Source organism: Mytilinidion resinicola, assembly GCF_010093595.1.
Source record: "Mytilinidion resinicola strain CBS 304.34 unplaced genomic scaffold BDZ99scaffold_19, whole genome shotgun sequence".
Classification (NCBI taxonomy): Eukaryota; Fungi; Ascomycota; class Dothideomycetes; order Mytilinidiales; family Mytilinidiaceae; genus Mytilinidion; species Mytilinidion resinicola.
In genome coordinates, this window is record NW_022985455.1 from 146903 (window position 1) to 162153 (window position 15251).

Sequence of the window (15251 nt, forward strand, 5' to 3'; positions counted from 1 at the left end):
ACCATCTCATAACCCAAAAATGAATGTTTTGAAATTTCTACAGTGAAGACCAACGTGTTCGGATTCCCCCTTTACCCCCCAAAGTGCGACTACAGAAAATGAGGACAGATGCCAAAAATTCTCTCGCTTTTGTCAACAAAGCCGAGAAAAGATGATGATGATGACGCCAAAAAGGCCAGTAGTCTTACCAGAATCTATGTCTAACATCCCCTTTCTAGACTGTCGTGACTCTAGCTTCCTCTAGGCATGCCATAGTCGAGATGGCAAGGCGTCTAACTCCGTCGATGCTTGTTTTCTCTACCAGGAGAAACTTTCCTCGCGGAAGTCCACATTCCATGTCGTCTCACGCATGCGCACTGCACGCCTCACATCGTCTGCCAGCCCACCGGTTCCACAGACGCTGACACAGGCGGCGCCAAGGCCCGCTTGCATTTCCTGGTCGATAAGGGCTTGAACATTGGGTTTGCCGGGGAACATCTGTACGCTGGACGACGGCGAGTGGATCTCTTTCGTTGATCGGGGGCGAGTGACGAAGAGCAGAATCTTGAGGATATCCCTACGCTTGGGCATGGAGAGAATGGTCGTCATCCATGAGCGGATCCATTCGAGGTGCTCAGGAGATTGGATGACCCATACGAGCGTGAGGCGGCGGGTTGCAGTCGTTCCGTTTGCGAATTGGGCGACGATGTCGCGAACGTGGGGCACTTGATGTGCGATACCGACACCAGCAGCCCAAAGCATGACCGTTCCGTAGGAGCTTAGGTTCTCGCCACCTTATTATTGCATTAGCGATCGTGTACATAGCAATCCTTGACGAGATGAACGAATGCAGACATACCATATGGTCCCTCGATCATAGCAGAAGTCGTGAAGCGACCAGAGGGAGAGAGATCAGCCTTCCTGAAGAGCTTCTCCGTGAATCCAGTTCGTCGACGAATGATCATCGAAACGCTCGTCTTCTTGTTCTCTAAGATGTCCTGACGATTCATTGCGAGGCCCTTCTCCTCGCTCAGGTCGTCTTCTTCGTCACTCCAGGCCAACGAGAACGGGTGGTTAGTCCACAGGCCGACAGACGGCATGTAGATGTATGCATGCTGGCCAGGTCGGAATGCCCAAGGACGAGCCATCCGAATAGTGACCTTCACGGCGTCACCCGGGAGTACCTCAACATCGGCCTTAGTACCACCAGCACCGAAGTTACGCATTACTAGAAGGACGACTCGGGACGTTCGCTCAAAGACCCAGAGAGCGATAACGCCGTAGAGGATGCGCTGCTGGGGCATTGTCTTGAGGTGAAACCACAACGCTCCAATTGAAAGTGCTGCAACCAGAATGTGCATGGTCAAGAAGGTCTCGTAGAACGCGTGGCGAACGGTGGATGGCGAGTGAAGAAGCAGGAAGACGAGAGCGACTGTACCAATGGTCCCAGTCATGATCATTTCGCTCTTTTGGATGGATGCCGCGACTGCACTCCAGCCGGATTGGTGGACCTTGCTAGCCATCCAGGCTGCGGTATGAGCAACTGCCTCCAGGACAACGATCCGTCCAAACCATCGATGAATCAGGTTGAACGTATCGAAAGAGATACCACAGAAAGTGATGAAGGGGTTGTTCCGGCCAGCAAGAAGGAAGAGCGGAATCATGTTCATGACGGACAAGACACCTGTACGGTTGCGGAATTCTCCTGCTATTTCCTTGTACGGGCCGCTCCAGTCAATCCTGATTACACAGAAGGCAATATTGGTGGCAAAGTAACCGGTCAAGAAGAACATTTGCAGACGGCTTGGAAGGGTGCCAACGTTCAGAGCGGAGGACAACTTGAATTCGCGGTGGTGACGGGTCCTGAGCAGAGGCGCATCCAGAAAGTGCTTCTTGAAGCGTCCAAAGGTGAGACTGGGAATGGCAAAGTATCGCTGGGTGTCATTGCTGAGGCTGGCAACAGTCCGGACGTAGCGAATCAGGTGGAAGACAACCTGGTAGACAATGAAGGCGCCGACGATGGATATCCAGATCCATCCAAACCAGAATGACATTGAGATGTTCTCGAGTTCCGCTGGGTCAGGGCCCGAGGCAGCACCTCCCGCGGGAGGAGCATCGGCGGCGACGAGAGGTGCAGCCACCAAGATGGCGGCCCATCGGAGGAGGGAGACGGTGTTCATGATGACTAGTGCTGGTAGGGCCGGGCGTGATGTTGAATCGGCGAGAGGAAGCCCGAATACGCCCTGCGCCAGTCAAGGTGGTGTTCTAGGTATCCGGGTTGGCCAGCAAGGACGGAGAGGCAGCAGCTAATGTAGCACGGAGAGACGCTGGCTGGCAGCGAGGGTGGGTGGGGCACCTGGCAGACTGAGGCACCTGGGGTAGGATATACAATGGGTCGTTTGGGGACGTGACGCAGGGCCGGGGGCGGCTACGGAAGGATCGAATATGGCTGGACGGCAGCGGCCATGCGCACACGACTGGGCTAGGCAGTGGGTGTGGTGTGGTGGTGGAGGTGGAGGAGGGTCGCTATGGTGGGCAGCGGAATGGAGGAATATCAAAAGCGGAAGGACGCAAGGGGATCCAGAGAGAGTGGCTGGAGTAGTGAAGGTGAACAGAAATGCTGCTGGCAGCGGTCGAGGAGGACGTGGGCGGGCCGAGATGCACGCAAGAACAGGGCCAAAAGAGAGACGGTTTTGACAGCAACGGCCGACGAAGCGAAAGAGTGAAAGGAATGGACGTCGAGACAGGAGGCCGGTGGGCTCTCGCGCCGCAGGATGAGGATCGCCAGAGATTGGCGGACTGGGGCAACGCCGGGGCGATCCATGGGCTGCGCTGTCTGATTGGCGCGCTTCTGAAACGGCCAGGCGCGGCAGGCACGGCCGGGGCCCTTCCCTGGCCTCTCGCGTCCTGGCCACGTCCACGTCGTTTCAGAGGCGTGCGAGGCTGCCGAGAGGGCGCGCAACCAAGCCGTCCAAGCAGCCCATGACGCATGGAGGCCGGCTCTGCTGAGTTTGCTGAGGTCGAACGGCGCCCGCCCGCCAGTGCTGCTCCACTACAGCGGCTGCCCGCTCTGCCCGCTCCTGCCCGCTCCTGCTTGTTGCGGGCCTCGTGTACAGTGGAGTATGTTCAAACAGCCTCTCCCGCCCCGGGAGATTGCTCTATGCTGTTTATTGGCTCCTGTATACCACCCTGGTAGCGCTGAGGACTGCCGTCTGGTGTTGACTCTGCCCAGGCGCTTCCCTAATGACAGCCGTCGTGCTGCCACCGGGCGACCACCGGGTGCTGTCTATGCATACCACCTCCCGCGTCCGGCATCGTCCTGGTCTTGGTGGCTTCAGGCTTCCGATGTATGCTGGCCTCTTCCTGGCGCTCGACGTCGCTGCGACACAGACCTCGACGGCATCTTGCCCGGCACTTGGGGAACAACACTCGAAACGAAAACAGCCACCCGTCCTTATGCATCACGCCTCCACGTGTCGCCGTCTCCCAGGCTCGGCTCTGCTTCCTCTCCCAAGCGCGCATGAATCTCCTCGCTTTCTGTTCCTCGTCAGCTCTGCTCCTTTAGCCGAGAGCATGTTTGAGCTGAGGTTGCCAACGTTACACCCCCCGGGACTCCCATCTTCCACCCCTCCGCTGATAGGGCTCGCATTCTATTCAAATTAGCAGATAAGATATCGGCACACGTACCCTCCATGACGTTCGCCACCCCTCTACGTGCCTCACCACTTCCCGTCCTGATGCGGCAGCTGTTTCTGCTGCGCTGGACAGCCAATATCTCTATACTATCTCCACTCCAGTCTCCACCGACAGCATTGCCGTGCTACGAGTGTCCGAGAAGCCCCATGATCAAACCTCAACCCTCGGCCGCAGGGCGCGGGACGACGTACTCGGTAGGTGCCAGAGCCAGCCTGCATGAAATGCCCTCGACGCATGCCGTGTTGTGATAGCACGAAAACAAGATTACCGCGAAACCTGTACCCCCGACTGCTGTGCTTCTCGCCCGCATCGTTATTTGCATGAGTGTGTACGACGTCGACGACAAAGGCCTGATAAGCCTTGTATGCAAGGCAATCTAAGTGCTGAAGCGCCCCTCGACGCCGTGATACGCCCATATCTGCTTAGATGCTAGGCTACCTTTTGACGAGCCAGTGACCTCCTAGCGGGGCCGCTCCTGACAGTGGTATCAAGCGAGCAGGAGAGAGGGTAGAGCGTGGCTTTCTCGAGGGTGAGTTTGGGGGATTAGTGGACGAATGGTAATATAAGTTCGCGTAGATAGTACAGTACAAATCGGACTAACTACTATTGTTAGCTAGGGTACTCCATACAGTGTCGTCTAGGTAGCAAAAGAGGAGCCCTAGGTATGTCTATGTCTTGCTTACAGGTTTTATAGACTCCAAGTATAGTGGAAAGGTTCATAGACTAGAAATTGGACTACATTTTGACCACCCGGCTATCTGCTAGCCAGCGCACTCCTTACAGTGGCGTCAAGCGAGCAAGAGAGAAGCCCCAAGTGCATCAATTTCCGCGTGTTCGAACTTGTAACCCGCTTTCATGAAGCCTCTTGCTCTCTCGGCACCACCACTGTAAGAAGTGCCCTAGGGTAACATGTCTTGAGTTAGTCAAAAGGTAGTCGAATTGCCACTGCGTTGACCTTACATCGTGCTTGGAGTTTCCAACGCCTGTCGGGGTACCTCCGCCAGTTGCAAGGAGTGCTCAAACTTATGTCTTGGTATTATTGTACATCTAGTGCATGATGCAGAATCATTCTCAAGAAAAGGGACGGGCATATAGAGGAAAGGATTTTGTATCAGAGAAACCTTTTGTAAGCTACTCCGGGTTAAGCCCTTCTTGTGCCATTAAGAGAGCATTCGTCTCGCCAATTCAAGCTTTGTGCTCTTATTTCTCAACATCCTTAGCCTCGTCGTCCACCTCCATAGCCTCTACCTCATTCAACTCGGACTCCTTGTGCTCCTTCTTCTCCACATCGTTGGCCTCGTCGCTCACTTCCTTCGCCTCTGCCTCCTTCAACTCGGCCTCTTTGTGCTCATCTTTCTCCACATCGTTGGCTTTGTCGTCCACCTCCTTCCCCTCTGCCTCCATCAACGCAGCCTCTAGGAGAGCATTCAGGTCCGCCTCCTCCATCTTCTTCTCCTCTTTGATGACCTCCATAGGCATCTTGCAGATATCCGTCAACCGCTTCATATCCAGCTTATCACAAGCGTTCCCCACGATCTTCTGAAAGCGCCTGAACGCCGTCTTCTGGCTCTCCCCGGTCGCGCCCTCCTCCACGTCCTTCTTCTCCTGCGGCACCAGCTTGTCCGTCCCCTGCTGGTATCGCTTTAGCGCCGCCTGCTCTCTAGGAAAGGACTCGGCCGTCACAGGCACTCCGGCGATGTTGTTGAGGTAGTCCGGCCACGGCGCCGCGTAGAACCCGCGCAGTACGAAGCGCTCCAGCGACGACAGCTCGCGCAGCGTGGCGAGGCCCCGCGCGACCATCAGGCTCCGGCCGTAGCCCTTCCAGCCCATCAGCTTGGCCTCGCGGTCCGGCTCGCAGATGTAGACGGTGAGGGTGCGCAAGCTGGTGCAGAGCTTGGTGAGCGCGGTGAAGAGGATGAACCAGACGGTGCCGTCGAGGAAGTTGTCGAAGACCTGCCAGTCCTGGAAGAAGGGTGCGATGCGGATGTCGATGGTGCGGAGCAGAGCAGCGCGGTCGGGGCCGATGTGGCAGAGCCAGGCGAGGGCTTCGATGGGGTCGGAGAAGTACCAGACGGTTGGCTTGAAGATGCCCGTCGGGGTTGAGCTGGTGGCGGCAGGGTTGGAGGGGGCCATGGAGTCGCGTTGAGGCTTGTCAAGCTGCATGCGTCTGATGTCGCGACGAGTCTTCGTTCCCTGGCTGGCGGCGCGGGGGGCCATGGTGACTGTAGTGAAGCTGTAGTGAATTGGAGGTGAAGAAGTCTGGGTGTGGAGGTTGATCGGAGGGCAGATGGTTGGGCTCGGAGAAGGAAGAACCTTAGCCCATGTGTGTGACCGTTTAACGCCGTCTGAGGTGGCCCGGAGAGCTATCACGCCCAGAAAAGAGTGCCATACTCATCAAACACTGTCTCGTGTGTACACCTGTCTACCACTGCTTAGGGTGCTTCAACACATTTTCAGGAATCTGAATGAGACAGAAGCCCGTCACCTTGGGCTATATGGAAACTCATTGGAGCACCCCAAACAGTGGCAGACAGGTGCACACACGAGACAGAATCAGAGTGCCACCTTTTCCATACCCTACGTGGCTATCAAGCTTGCCAACTTTGGCATTTCCCAACTCTTAATAACATACTAGGGGCCCTTAAGCGGTGCTAGAGAGATGTATATAAATATAGAAAGAGTATACCTTAAAGATTAAAAAAAAATTGAATCAGCATCACAGAATCGTAGACTGCCACTTTCTGTTCGATGGAGCCTGCCGCTATTTAAAGCAGTACGATACATTTGCTTTTGAATAGAACAAAATAGAAGCTTATTGCAAATGCGTACCCACACAAGAGTGTGGGTGAACTGGAGGGAGCGGGGGTGGTATACAAGAGACTGCCAAAAAAAAAATTTATTAAAAGAGCAAAAGACCACCCTCTTTCGAGGGTGTAGAAACTCTGATGGTTTACTCCGTGACAATGGACGTTCCGCGCGACTTTTCAGTCGAATCTATAGGCACCTTTCCGCGCGACTTTTCAGTCGAATCTATGGGAACCTTTCCGCGCGACTTTGCAGTCGAGTCTATAGGAAAGCCATAATGTCAGCAAGGGCTGGAGTCGAACTCACAACCCTTGCGGGGCTCGTTGGTGGCGCTGAACCAACTGAGCCGAGGCCTGCTGTTCGAATTAGTTGGGGAACAGCAGAATTAAACCAAACATATAGACTCACTCAGGCTGTCAAGCCACAATCTTTCACCTTGTGGCGTCACCGCTGCCTAGGTGGCTTGCCGCAGAGGTGCTGCCACAACATCCCCCTCGAGGTAGATTGCCCACTCAAAGACGTCACCGATAATGAACAGTCTACAGAAAGCAATCCTACCGAACTTACAGTCTCTAGAAGTGTTTGCGTCCTGATCACGTGCTTGCTTCAATGCACATAACTCCACGCGACATTATGAACTCCACACTCTTTCACTGGAGAATTGAGAGGACGAAAAGATATACAAACTCTCATAATTACCGAGATAAGGTAGGCCTGGTACCGGCCCCTAGACGGGTTTCGTACGACATCTTATTCGCATAATCTCGTGCATCCCTCCTTACACTTGCCCTATCGCCCAACGACGATGGAGAACCCAGAGCTCCCACTACTAGTTTCAGGCTTCACTTCGCCCGCTTCTTGGGCCTTCAGATCCTCAGGGCCAAGAACGACTCTCTCGCACCAATCACACCAACTCCTCAACTGGCCGTTAGCCTCCCGTTCCAGCCTCTGGACGCCTTTCTCATGCTCATCCCGAAACTCACCTACCCCTGCACCTACCTTGACCATCTTTTTAGCCTTCCGCTTAACCACACCACCCACACCCTCAATCTCTTGCATCATGTAGCTCGTGCCCTTCCAGCTCCGTCCGGTTCCCTCAGCCTCCACCCTAGCTGCCTCTTGCTGCAGGGCGGCGAGCGACTCGGCATCGCATTCCGTCTCGTGTTCTACGGTTCTGGCGGCTAGACAGTTGCCTTTACGGCCGCACTCGACGCTCTCGATGCCCTCGCCGATGCCGGTGCCTATACCGCCTCGGGAGCGGGTGTAGGTTGTCCGCCATGTCCAGCCGCGGAGATACATGATGTCGTAGCCACGGAGGCTCTGGCCGCAGGGCTGGCACAACCAGACGGCTGTTTCACAGGTGCAAGGATGGCGCTGGAAGGCTGGGGTTGTGAAGGTTGGGGTTGTCAAGGCAGACGTTGAGGGAAGAGGGCGTTCAAAGGAGCGGAGAGGAATAAGACGTGAAGGACTCGTGGAGCGTCGGCGCGGTGCCTGGGTCAGGGAGGCAATCGGGGCTTTGAGGCAGGTGCCGCAGAGACGACGGTGGCGGTCTTTGAGGGCGGAGGCAGAGGGCGGTTTGATAGTGCAGTTCTATGATAGCTTAGTCGAGCTGTTGGGTTTGAAAGGGGAGTATACGTACTCGACACACCACGGTCCCGCAGCGGTTACACTCGCTGACCAAGTCCCTCGCACATTTGCCCACCTTGCCGCTGGTCAGACGTGCCGTAGAAGAGGTCGAACCATGGTTTGCCCATGTGTTCCGGGCTTCGCGCATACGGTCCGCGAGCTTGGCACCGGGCGCGGCATCCTCGTTCACGCAGCGCAGGCTGTGCTGGACGAGCTGGTTCCGGTATTCGAGCAGGTTCGCACGGAACTGGCGGCACGTCCGCGAGAGGTTGTGCAGGTCGTTGAGGTCGAGGAAGCTTCCGAGCTGTGAGACTACGCTGTAATGTCAATTCGGGTCAGCGCTCGTCAATCAGCGAAATGGTGTCTCCGCGTGGAGCAAGCTCACGGATAACAGCTGAGGGCAGCTGAAAATCCATTGACGTTGGGATTTGGTCTGTCGTCCACAGCAGGCGGCTGCGTGTCGTGGTCGTCGTGGTCGGTGCCGGCATGGCGGAGCTGCTGCTTGAGCGTGGCAAAGCCGTTGGCCGCTGCGGGATCGACGTGCGGATCGTGGACCTCGTCGCCCAAATCAACTAATAGCACCATAGTAGAGACAGGCGCGCAATACGGGCCTCATCGAAGCGGACGATGATGGCGAGACGTGTTTGGCGGGGGGACGGCGAGGTGGGAGGACCAAGGGACGTTCCGTAGACAAAGCACCGGTCCCGCGGCAATGACGACCATCCCTGACTCCGCATAGAAGGCACACTCTGTTTACTTTCTCCGACTGTTCTTTCATCTACTCGTCACTTTCAAACGTTCCTGCCCTCGATTCCGGATCTTATCATCGGTAAGAGTAAGGGTGAAAACGCCTTACAAAGGTAGATCTGCTCACTTGCCCATGCCAGATGGCGATAAAGAGTGTGGCATTGAGTATGCTGAAAGATGCCAGTCTGCCATTTAATACAGTAGGGTTTAAACCTTTGCTGCTAGTATTATTTCAAGAGCTTCCTCGTAACATCGCACACAACTTCCGATGCAAAGTGAGCGAAATATATATCTACGAATCACCCGCCTCTGGGAACACCACCTAGATGCTCCCCAACCCAAATCCAATCCCAACTCAGATATGGCAATGAGGGATATCATAGCCACAAGTGCTCTCTCAATATCCTCCACTTCACTGTCATCTAGCACCAATTGGTGCAGCTTTGATATCTCGCTTCCTGGTCCCGCGTGGCAACGCACTCGTGCAATCAACGAGTTCGTCGATGTTCTCGACACCCAGCATCGACATCTTCCTGAAACTACTCTTGCGTTAGCATTTCTCTCAATCTGCTATATCATGAAGCAAGCACTCACCCAGCCACATACGCTGTGTTCCATCTCTGCTGCTTACCCACGAACTCCTTGAAGCGAGGCCCGACGATGGGATGCTTCACCAGATTCTTGTCAGCTGGGAACGAAAAGGGCGCGGCCCCGTCAATCGTCTCCTTGTAGTAGTTGACGTCCCAAATTCCGGGTGTGCTGTCTTGCCCATAGCCAGCGAACTGCGCATTGACGAAGTTTTGTTTCGCGGTGGTGTGCGCGCCGATGAGAGCTGCGAGGTCGGTAGCGGTAAAGCCTTTAGATTGGAAAGCTTTGAGTAAGGCATCGCCGGTGGCGTTGGCGGGAGGGAGCCAGCCTTCCTTAGATGGTGTGTAGCTGTCTTTCCGGCCGACGAAGACAGGGACGACAGGGCCTTTCGGGCAGGTCACGGTAGCGTGGGCTGTCACTTTTATTAGTTCATCTTCCCAATAAAGAGGAAGGGAGTCTGAGCCGTACCTCCGGCAAACTGGATCAAATCAGCCATTCCGACGTTGTACTGTTCTTTTATAGCCCTGAGTTTCATAGACCAGTCGAGAAGGCCGTTGTTTGAACTCCGGAAGCATTCGTCTCCTAGTACAAGAGATCCATCGCAGGCGCCATCGAAACAGTCGTGGAAAGAAGAACGGATCGCAGCTCGGGCATCGTCGGTGCATACACCTTTCTTGAGAAATCGAGAGGTGAGATCTTTAGAGATATCAAACCACACTGCCGGACAGCCTGATCCTTGAGCTTGCTTTTGACCATTTTTAGTACCTCCTTTACCTGCCCCATCTACTCCACTTTGTGCTTCTCTAGAGCTGAATATAGAACGATCGAATATGTTGAGGGATGAGACATCCGGGAATGCGAATGCCTGGCAACACGTCGAAGCGGCAAGGATGTGGACGAGGACAAAGGGATGCATACTGCCGAGAGCAGAAGTGAAAGGAAGAAGCTCAGAGAATTGTTATGAGAAATGGCGGCTTCGAAATTTCATCGGAGACCGCATTTGAGCAGAGACCCCATAGTGTTTATACGGACTCCGAATCTTGGTTCCTTGATGCGAAAATCTGCTCTATCCACTTGTAAAGAGCCAATTGAAAATCGAGCTATACCTGCCTGGCCCGGAGATGCGTGAAGCCGCACCGTGGTCGCGGCAGCTGTTGCTGGCGCAACAGTCCAACGAAGCCATGTTGATTGGTATGATACTAGTGTCGTCCAATTGAGCTCAAGCGGGGTACTCTGCAGCGGTGCGTGTGAGTCGGCCATTGCGACTAGTCTTGTATCCAAGAAACTAATCATGAGAAGCTAGGAACATCTTTGGGCCGATGAAAGCCTAGAAGACTTTCGTGGTAATCGTCACGATAGCTTCACGTCTCGAAGTACGGGATTTCTCATAACCGACCGCGGATGATCGTTTTCTAAATTGCCTTTGAATATTTCCACCGCTTCTAGAGATCGCTTGACATAATTCCTTGGCAACCTGGAATCTTGATGGAGGGCGTCGAGCTCGTCGTATGGAAGGAGGCTATTTAGTAATAGCTGATTGAAGCTAGCTGGATTGCTTACGCCACTCTACCAAACCACGGGTGACAGGGATAAGGGTCTCGCCGAATGAACCATGGAACAGCTTGCTGTCGACAGGTCCAGACAGCTTAGAAGTAAACTGTGCGAATAGCGTTTAGCCTCTCGGTAGTAATGGAGGAAGCGCAGTGGAAATTATACTACCTTTTGACTAGGTAAACCATGTTACCTAGAACACTATTTACGGTGGTGTCTACAGAGCAAGAGTGAAGCCAGAGCGGTGGTATATCCCTGTATTTTTTGACTAACTAAAGACACATTATCTAGGGTACTCCTTATAGTGGTGTCGAGAGAGCAAGAGGCTTCATGAAGCAGGTCACAAGTTCCAACGCACTTCGAACGCACGGAAATAGATGCACTTGGGGCTTTTCTCTTGCTCGCTTGACACCACTGTAAGGAGTGCTCTGGCTAGCAGATAGCCGGGTGGTCAAAATGTAGTCCAATTTCTAGTGTATCAACCTTTCTATGCTAGTGGCTTCATTCCAGCTCGAAATGCCGCAATGAATACTACTACTGTACAGAGGCGGCGAGCATATGTGAAATGGGCGCAGGCCCGACCTTGGTACCATCTTAACGCCAGTCCGCCTTTCAATATCGCTTTGACCTGATTGGATCACCGAATCCGTGCCTGTGTGATTGGAGAAGATGATACTCGTATATCCCAGCGCGCAAAATCAAAGGCAGTGTGGACGTATTCCTATGGTTCAGATACCTTTCGCGGTCCCACGATGCCGAGAAACGGTCTATTTGCGCGTGAAAGCCGGGTTGCGTCGATTGGCGTTCTTCTTCGGCTGTGCTCGCCTGGTGAAGCGTTCCGATATTGACGCATTGTGACATTGTGTAGCTAAGTGACCGTACATGTTGCAGTGAGAACAGCGACCGCCGACTTTCTGGGCCACAGCTACTTTCAGGGATTCCAGTGTCCAGTTGGCATTTATGATTGGAAAGCCGTCAAGCGTATGGAGAAAGATATGGCGAGCCAGCGAAGACTGACTAAGGGCTCCGAGAATGGTGACAGCTAGTATGTCTTAAGTTGGTAGCACATATGTCAGCTGGTTTTCTTGAAGAAGGGGGCTTTTACGACAGATAACTAGATCCTCTAGTGTCAGTTGCCCTTGGGTGCCACTCAAGTCGTGTTTAAAACATCGTTTTGGCTTCAGTCTATGTTTAAAGCGACTAAAATGGGTGCCCATAGGCGACTTGGGTGGGTGTTCAAGCACAACACGAGTCGTGTTTCAACACAGTTCCAGGAATAATGACTCTCGTATGTGTACTAGGACCTTACTTACATGTTGCCTGGTTGCCAGCGTTGTGGAGCCACAACGGCTCAATCCCGTATCGTTCGAGCAATCCAGAAAGCGAAATAGGAGATTCAGGCAGAAGCGGACCCACTGTAGTCTCCATTTTCTGTACGTTGAGAACCGTCTCAATGGTAGACAGCTCCGAAAGCGATAGGCCCACCCTTCCAAGATACTCGTCCGCTTCTTGGTGACCGTTGATAACTAGGACAACCTTTCGATGAGTTCCAGACCCACGCGAATGACCGTCCATGATGTGGAGCGCTTTCCATATCTTGTCTCTGAGTGCGGTCCCATCTACACTCTCGCTTTTCCCGAATTCGAAGTCCTTCGCGCATGACAGTGGGTGGCCCTGAGACGTTGCAGTGGTGAAGAGCGTCCGCCATTCAGCGATCCTAATATGTCTGCTTCGTATTTTCGTAATCCATGCCGCCCCAGAGACGCTCGGGTGGATGTCATGTACTTGGCGCATGTCCAGCGTTGAGATTCCAACCTCGATGACTGCATTCTGCGCTTTCCCGCTGGCCCACGATGCGTACTTGATGTAGATAGCGATGAATACCACGTCTGGCTGGTTACTAGGAGGAGTGATTAGAACCAAATAGAAGTAGAAATAACCTCCGACTTCACCCACGGGGGATCCCTAAGTCCCATCAGGCCTTGTAGCAACTCTCTTGATTTGGGGCCGGAGTCTAATGGTCTAGAAGAAGGGCGCCTGCTACCCATGGCCGTTTCTTCAATATCTGTCGTTTGGAGAGTCGTCCGGGGCGCTGTTGGGCATAGAGCGCTAGTAGGAAAGAAGATAAATCGATTGTGGCCATTCATGTTTGGAAGATTCGCTACGGACAATTCGTGCATCTAGATTCATCTCGGGCCGCGCAAAAGCGAGAGAGGCTTAGCCTAGCAGGTGAATTGTCGAGGGAGGATGAGATGAATGTTGAGTGAAGCACCCCTGCCCATATGACCCAGCCTCAACCCTTTCCAATCTCTTCTTTGCTTCTGCCTGAGAATCCCACGTGATGTTGAGATACATCTCAGATAGGGAGTGCTAATGAAATTCGAGGTTCTTCATGATTATAGATAATGAGATGAGTACGTAGGGGGATGTACGAAGGAATCTTGAACACAGATACACTGTGACTCATCATGGCCCTGCTTCAACGAAGTTTACGCTTCGCGCTCCCCTCGAAACCACGGGAAAGCATTAGGATCTTTGATTTCATAAGGTTGGGTGACCTGGTGGTGATAATAGGGAACTCCGCAAGCTTCGAGGTCTTGGAACAGCACTTCTGCAGAGAAGGTTTAAGAAGTGTATTACTGTGCAGAGATCAATTCTGAACTGATGAAGCTATGTTACTACGAGCTTTTGAAGATGAAACGACAGGAAGAGTGATGTTCGAGGTTTCGACAAATGATGCCAGCGCTCATCATATGAACTAACCTGTTTTAGTATCCGCTAGTCTACTATCAGCCCCTCGTACTGAAAAAGGTCATCTCACCGGATGGAGATAACTCGCAGGAAGTTATGAGGCGGGGATATCCCCAATTCCATTATTAATACGCGTATATGGGTCAGTGGCGACTCATCGCTCGCGAGAGCTAAAGATTTTCAAATAAAGTCCCGATGAACATCCCACCAGCCCTCCTCCAACCCCGCGTCCAAACAGCACCTTTCAACCACAATTACATCCACCATCCAACATGCTCAATTTCGGAATCATCGGGACGGGCTGGATCACAGCCTCATTTGTCACATCGGCCCATTCCACTAAGAAATGGCAACTGCGCGCCGTCTACTCTCGCAACTCCAGCTCCGCCTCAGACTTCTCATCGAAGTTCTCCTCTGAAGTCACAGAACCCATACAATCACACACGGATCTGTCAGCGCTCGCATCCAATCCCGATGTGCAAGCCGTCTACATCGCTTCTCCAAACTCTCTTCACTACGCCCACGCAAAACAAATGCTTGAGGGCGGGAAACACGTGATCCTCGAAAAACCCGCGACATCAACATCAGCGGAACTGGACTCGCTCTTCGCGCTTGCCAAGTCGAAGAATGTGTTCCTGATCGAGGCCTTCCGACATTTGCACGAGGTGAACTTCAAGATCTTGAAGAAAGAGCTCAGCCGATTGGGGCCTATCTTCGGCGCGAGCCTCAACTACGCCGCGTACTCAAGCAGATACGACAACGTGCTCAAGGGGGAGGTCCCAAATATATTCAACCTCGATTTCTCGGGAGGCTCGCTCGTTGATCTGGGAGTGTACCCCGTCAGCGCGGCTATTGCGCTCTTTGGGGCCCCGAAGTCGAGCTCGTATTACCCTGTCAAGATCTCGACGGGCGCAGACGGCGGAGGGACTATTCTGCTGCAGTACGACGGCTTCACGGTGTCAATTCTAGCGAGCAAGATCTACACAAGCACCGCCCCGAGCGAAGTGTTCGGGGAGAAGGGAACGCTGAGCGTGCCGACGATCACGGATATCGAGTCGGTGAAGTTCTTGGACGCGAAGCTGAAGGGAAAGGCGACTGAATTAGGAGGTAAGAAGTGCGATCTTAATCTGAAGGAAGAGGCGGAATTGTTCGCAGAGATCATTAAGGAAGCAGATTGGGATGCTGCTAAGGAGCTAGAAGCGCTAAGCCGGGCGGTCATTGAGGTGACAGAGAGCTGCAGGAAAGCAAATGGATTGACCTTCAAGGTTGAGAAGAGTCAGTAGGATGGTCGCATGGAGGAGCATATGGTCTGGATCAAGTAGCGACATACCTAACATTCACGCTTGTCGAATATCTTGAAATGGAAAAAAAGAGTATGCAAAATATGTTACTCGCGGCACGAAGGCTCAGTCTAGCATATCGTGAAACGCCTTCTCCAGTTCTAGTGTATGACATATATGCGGCCTTCGTTTTACAGGGCGGCTCTGTGTGAGTACCCTAGCTCTTAT

General features: G+C 53.3%; 7 protein-coding genes across 7 annotated transcripts; 2 read left to right on the top strand and 5 right to left on the bottom strand.

The window, feature by feature from the left end:
• Positions 1-297: 297 nt before the first annotated feature.
• BDZ99DRAFT_490707 (uncharacterized protein) lies at positions 298-2033 on the bottom strand (the record flags this gene model as incomplete). The annotated part of the gene is made up of 2 exons (XM_033723067.1): positions 298-773; positions 839-2033. The coding sequence occupies 2 exons, from the start codon at positions 2031-2033 to the stop codon at positions 298-300; spliced, it is 1671 nt and encodes a 556-aa protein (XP_033572034.1).
• A 2643-nt stretch (positions 2034-4676) lies between these two features.
• BDZ99DRAFT_466738 (uncharacterized protein) lies at positions 4677-6236 on the bottom strand. The gene has a single exon (XM_033720856.1). The coding sequence runs from the start codon at positions 5890-5892 to the stop codon at positions 4876-4878; it is 1017 nt and encodes a 338-aa protein (XP_033572035.1). The 5' UTR covers positions 5893-6236; the 3' UTR covers positions 4677-4875.
• Positions 6237-6398: 162 nt separating this feature from the next.
• On the top strand, positions 6399-7192 carry BDZ99DRAFT_112585 (uncharacterized protein). The gene has a single exon (XM_033712430.1). The coding sequence runs from the start codon at positions 6497-6499 to the stop codon at positions 7097-7099; it is 603 nt and encodes a 200-aa protein (XP_033572036.1). The 5' UTR covers positions 6399-6496; the 3' UTR covers positions 7100-7192.
• A 77-nt stretch (positions 7193-7269) lies between these two features.
• Positions 7270-8691, bottom strand: BDZ99DRAFT_396745 (uncharacterized protein; the record flags this gene model as incomplete). Its single annotated transcript, XM_033716011.1, has 3 exons — positions 7270-8070; positions 8120-8423; positions 8492-8691. The coding sequence occupies 3 exons, from the start codon at positions 8689-8691 to the stop codon at positions 7270-7272; spliced, it is 1305 nt and encodes a 434-aa protein (XP_033572037.1).
• Positions 8692-9002: 311 nt separating this feature from the next.
• Positions 9003-10357, bottom strand: BDZ99DRAFT_540658 (heme peroxidase; the record flags this gene model as incomplete). Its single annotated transcript, XM_033726717.1, has 3 exons — positions 9003-9392; positions 9448-9853; positions 9910-10357. 3 exons carry the CDS (start codon positions 10355-10357, stop codon positions 9272-9274), a joined length of 975 nt encoding a protein of 324 aa, XP_033572038.1. The 3' UTR covers positions 9003-9271.
• A 1718-nt stretch (positions 10358-12075) lies between these two features.
• BDZ99DRAFT_112614 (uncharacterized protein) lies at positions 12076-13090 on the bottom strand. The gene is made up of 2 exons (XM_033712431.1): positions 12949-13090; positions 12076-12892 (listed from the first exon to the last, which is right to left on the bottom strand). The coding sequence occupies exons 1-2, from the start codon at positions 13038-13040 to the stop codon at positions 12298-12300; spliced, it is 687 nt and encodes a 228-aa protein (XP_033572039.1). The 5' UTR covers positions 13041-13090; the 3' UTR covers positions 12076-12297.
• Positions 13091-13863: 773 nt separating this feature from the next.
• Positions 13864-15237, top strand: BDZ99DRAFT_112629 (oxidoreductase-like protein). Its single transcript, XM_033712432.1, has one exon. The coding sequence runs from the start codon at positions 14016-14018 to the stop codon at positions 15024-15026; it is 1011 nt and encodes a 336-aa protein (XP_033572040.1). The 5' UTR covers positions 13864-14015; the 3' UTR covers positions 15027-15237.
• Positions 15238-15251: the final 14 nt, after the last annotated feature.

Excerpts from the sequence above, each read along its gene's own strand:
- BDZ99DRAFT_466738 (XM_033720856.1), bottom strand. The coding sequence starts at position 5,892 with ATGGCCCCCCGCGCCGCCAGCCAGGGAACGAAGACTCGTCGCGACATC.
- BDZ99DRAFT_112585 (XM_033712430.1), top strand. The coding sequence starts at position 6,497 with ATGCGTACCCACACAAGAGTGTGGGTGAACTGGAGGGAGCGGGGGTGG.
- BDZ99DRAFT_112614 (XM_033712431.1), bottom strand. The coding sequence starts at position 13,040 with ATGGGTAGCAGGCGCCCTTCTTCTAGACCATTAGACTCCGGCCCCAAA. Across the intron at positions 12,893-12,948 it reads ATGGGACTTAGGGATCCCCC|TAACCAGCCAGACGTGGTAT; the intron begins GTGGGTGAAGTC and ends CACTCCTCCTAG.
- BDZ99DRAFT_112629 (XM_033712432.1), top strand. The coding sequence starts at position 14,016 with ATGCTCAATTTCGGAATCATCGGGACGGGCTGGATCACAGCCTCATTT.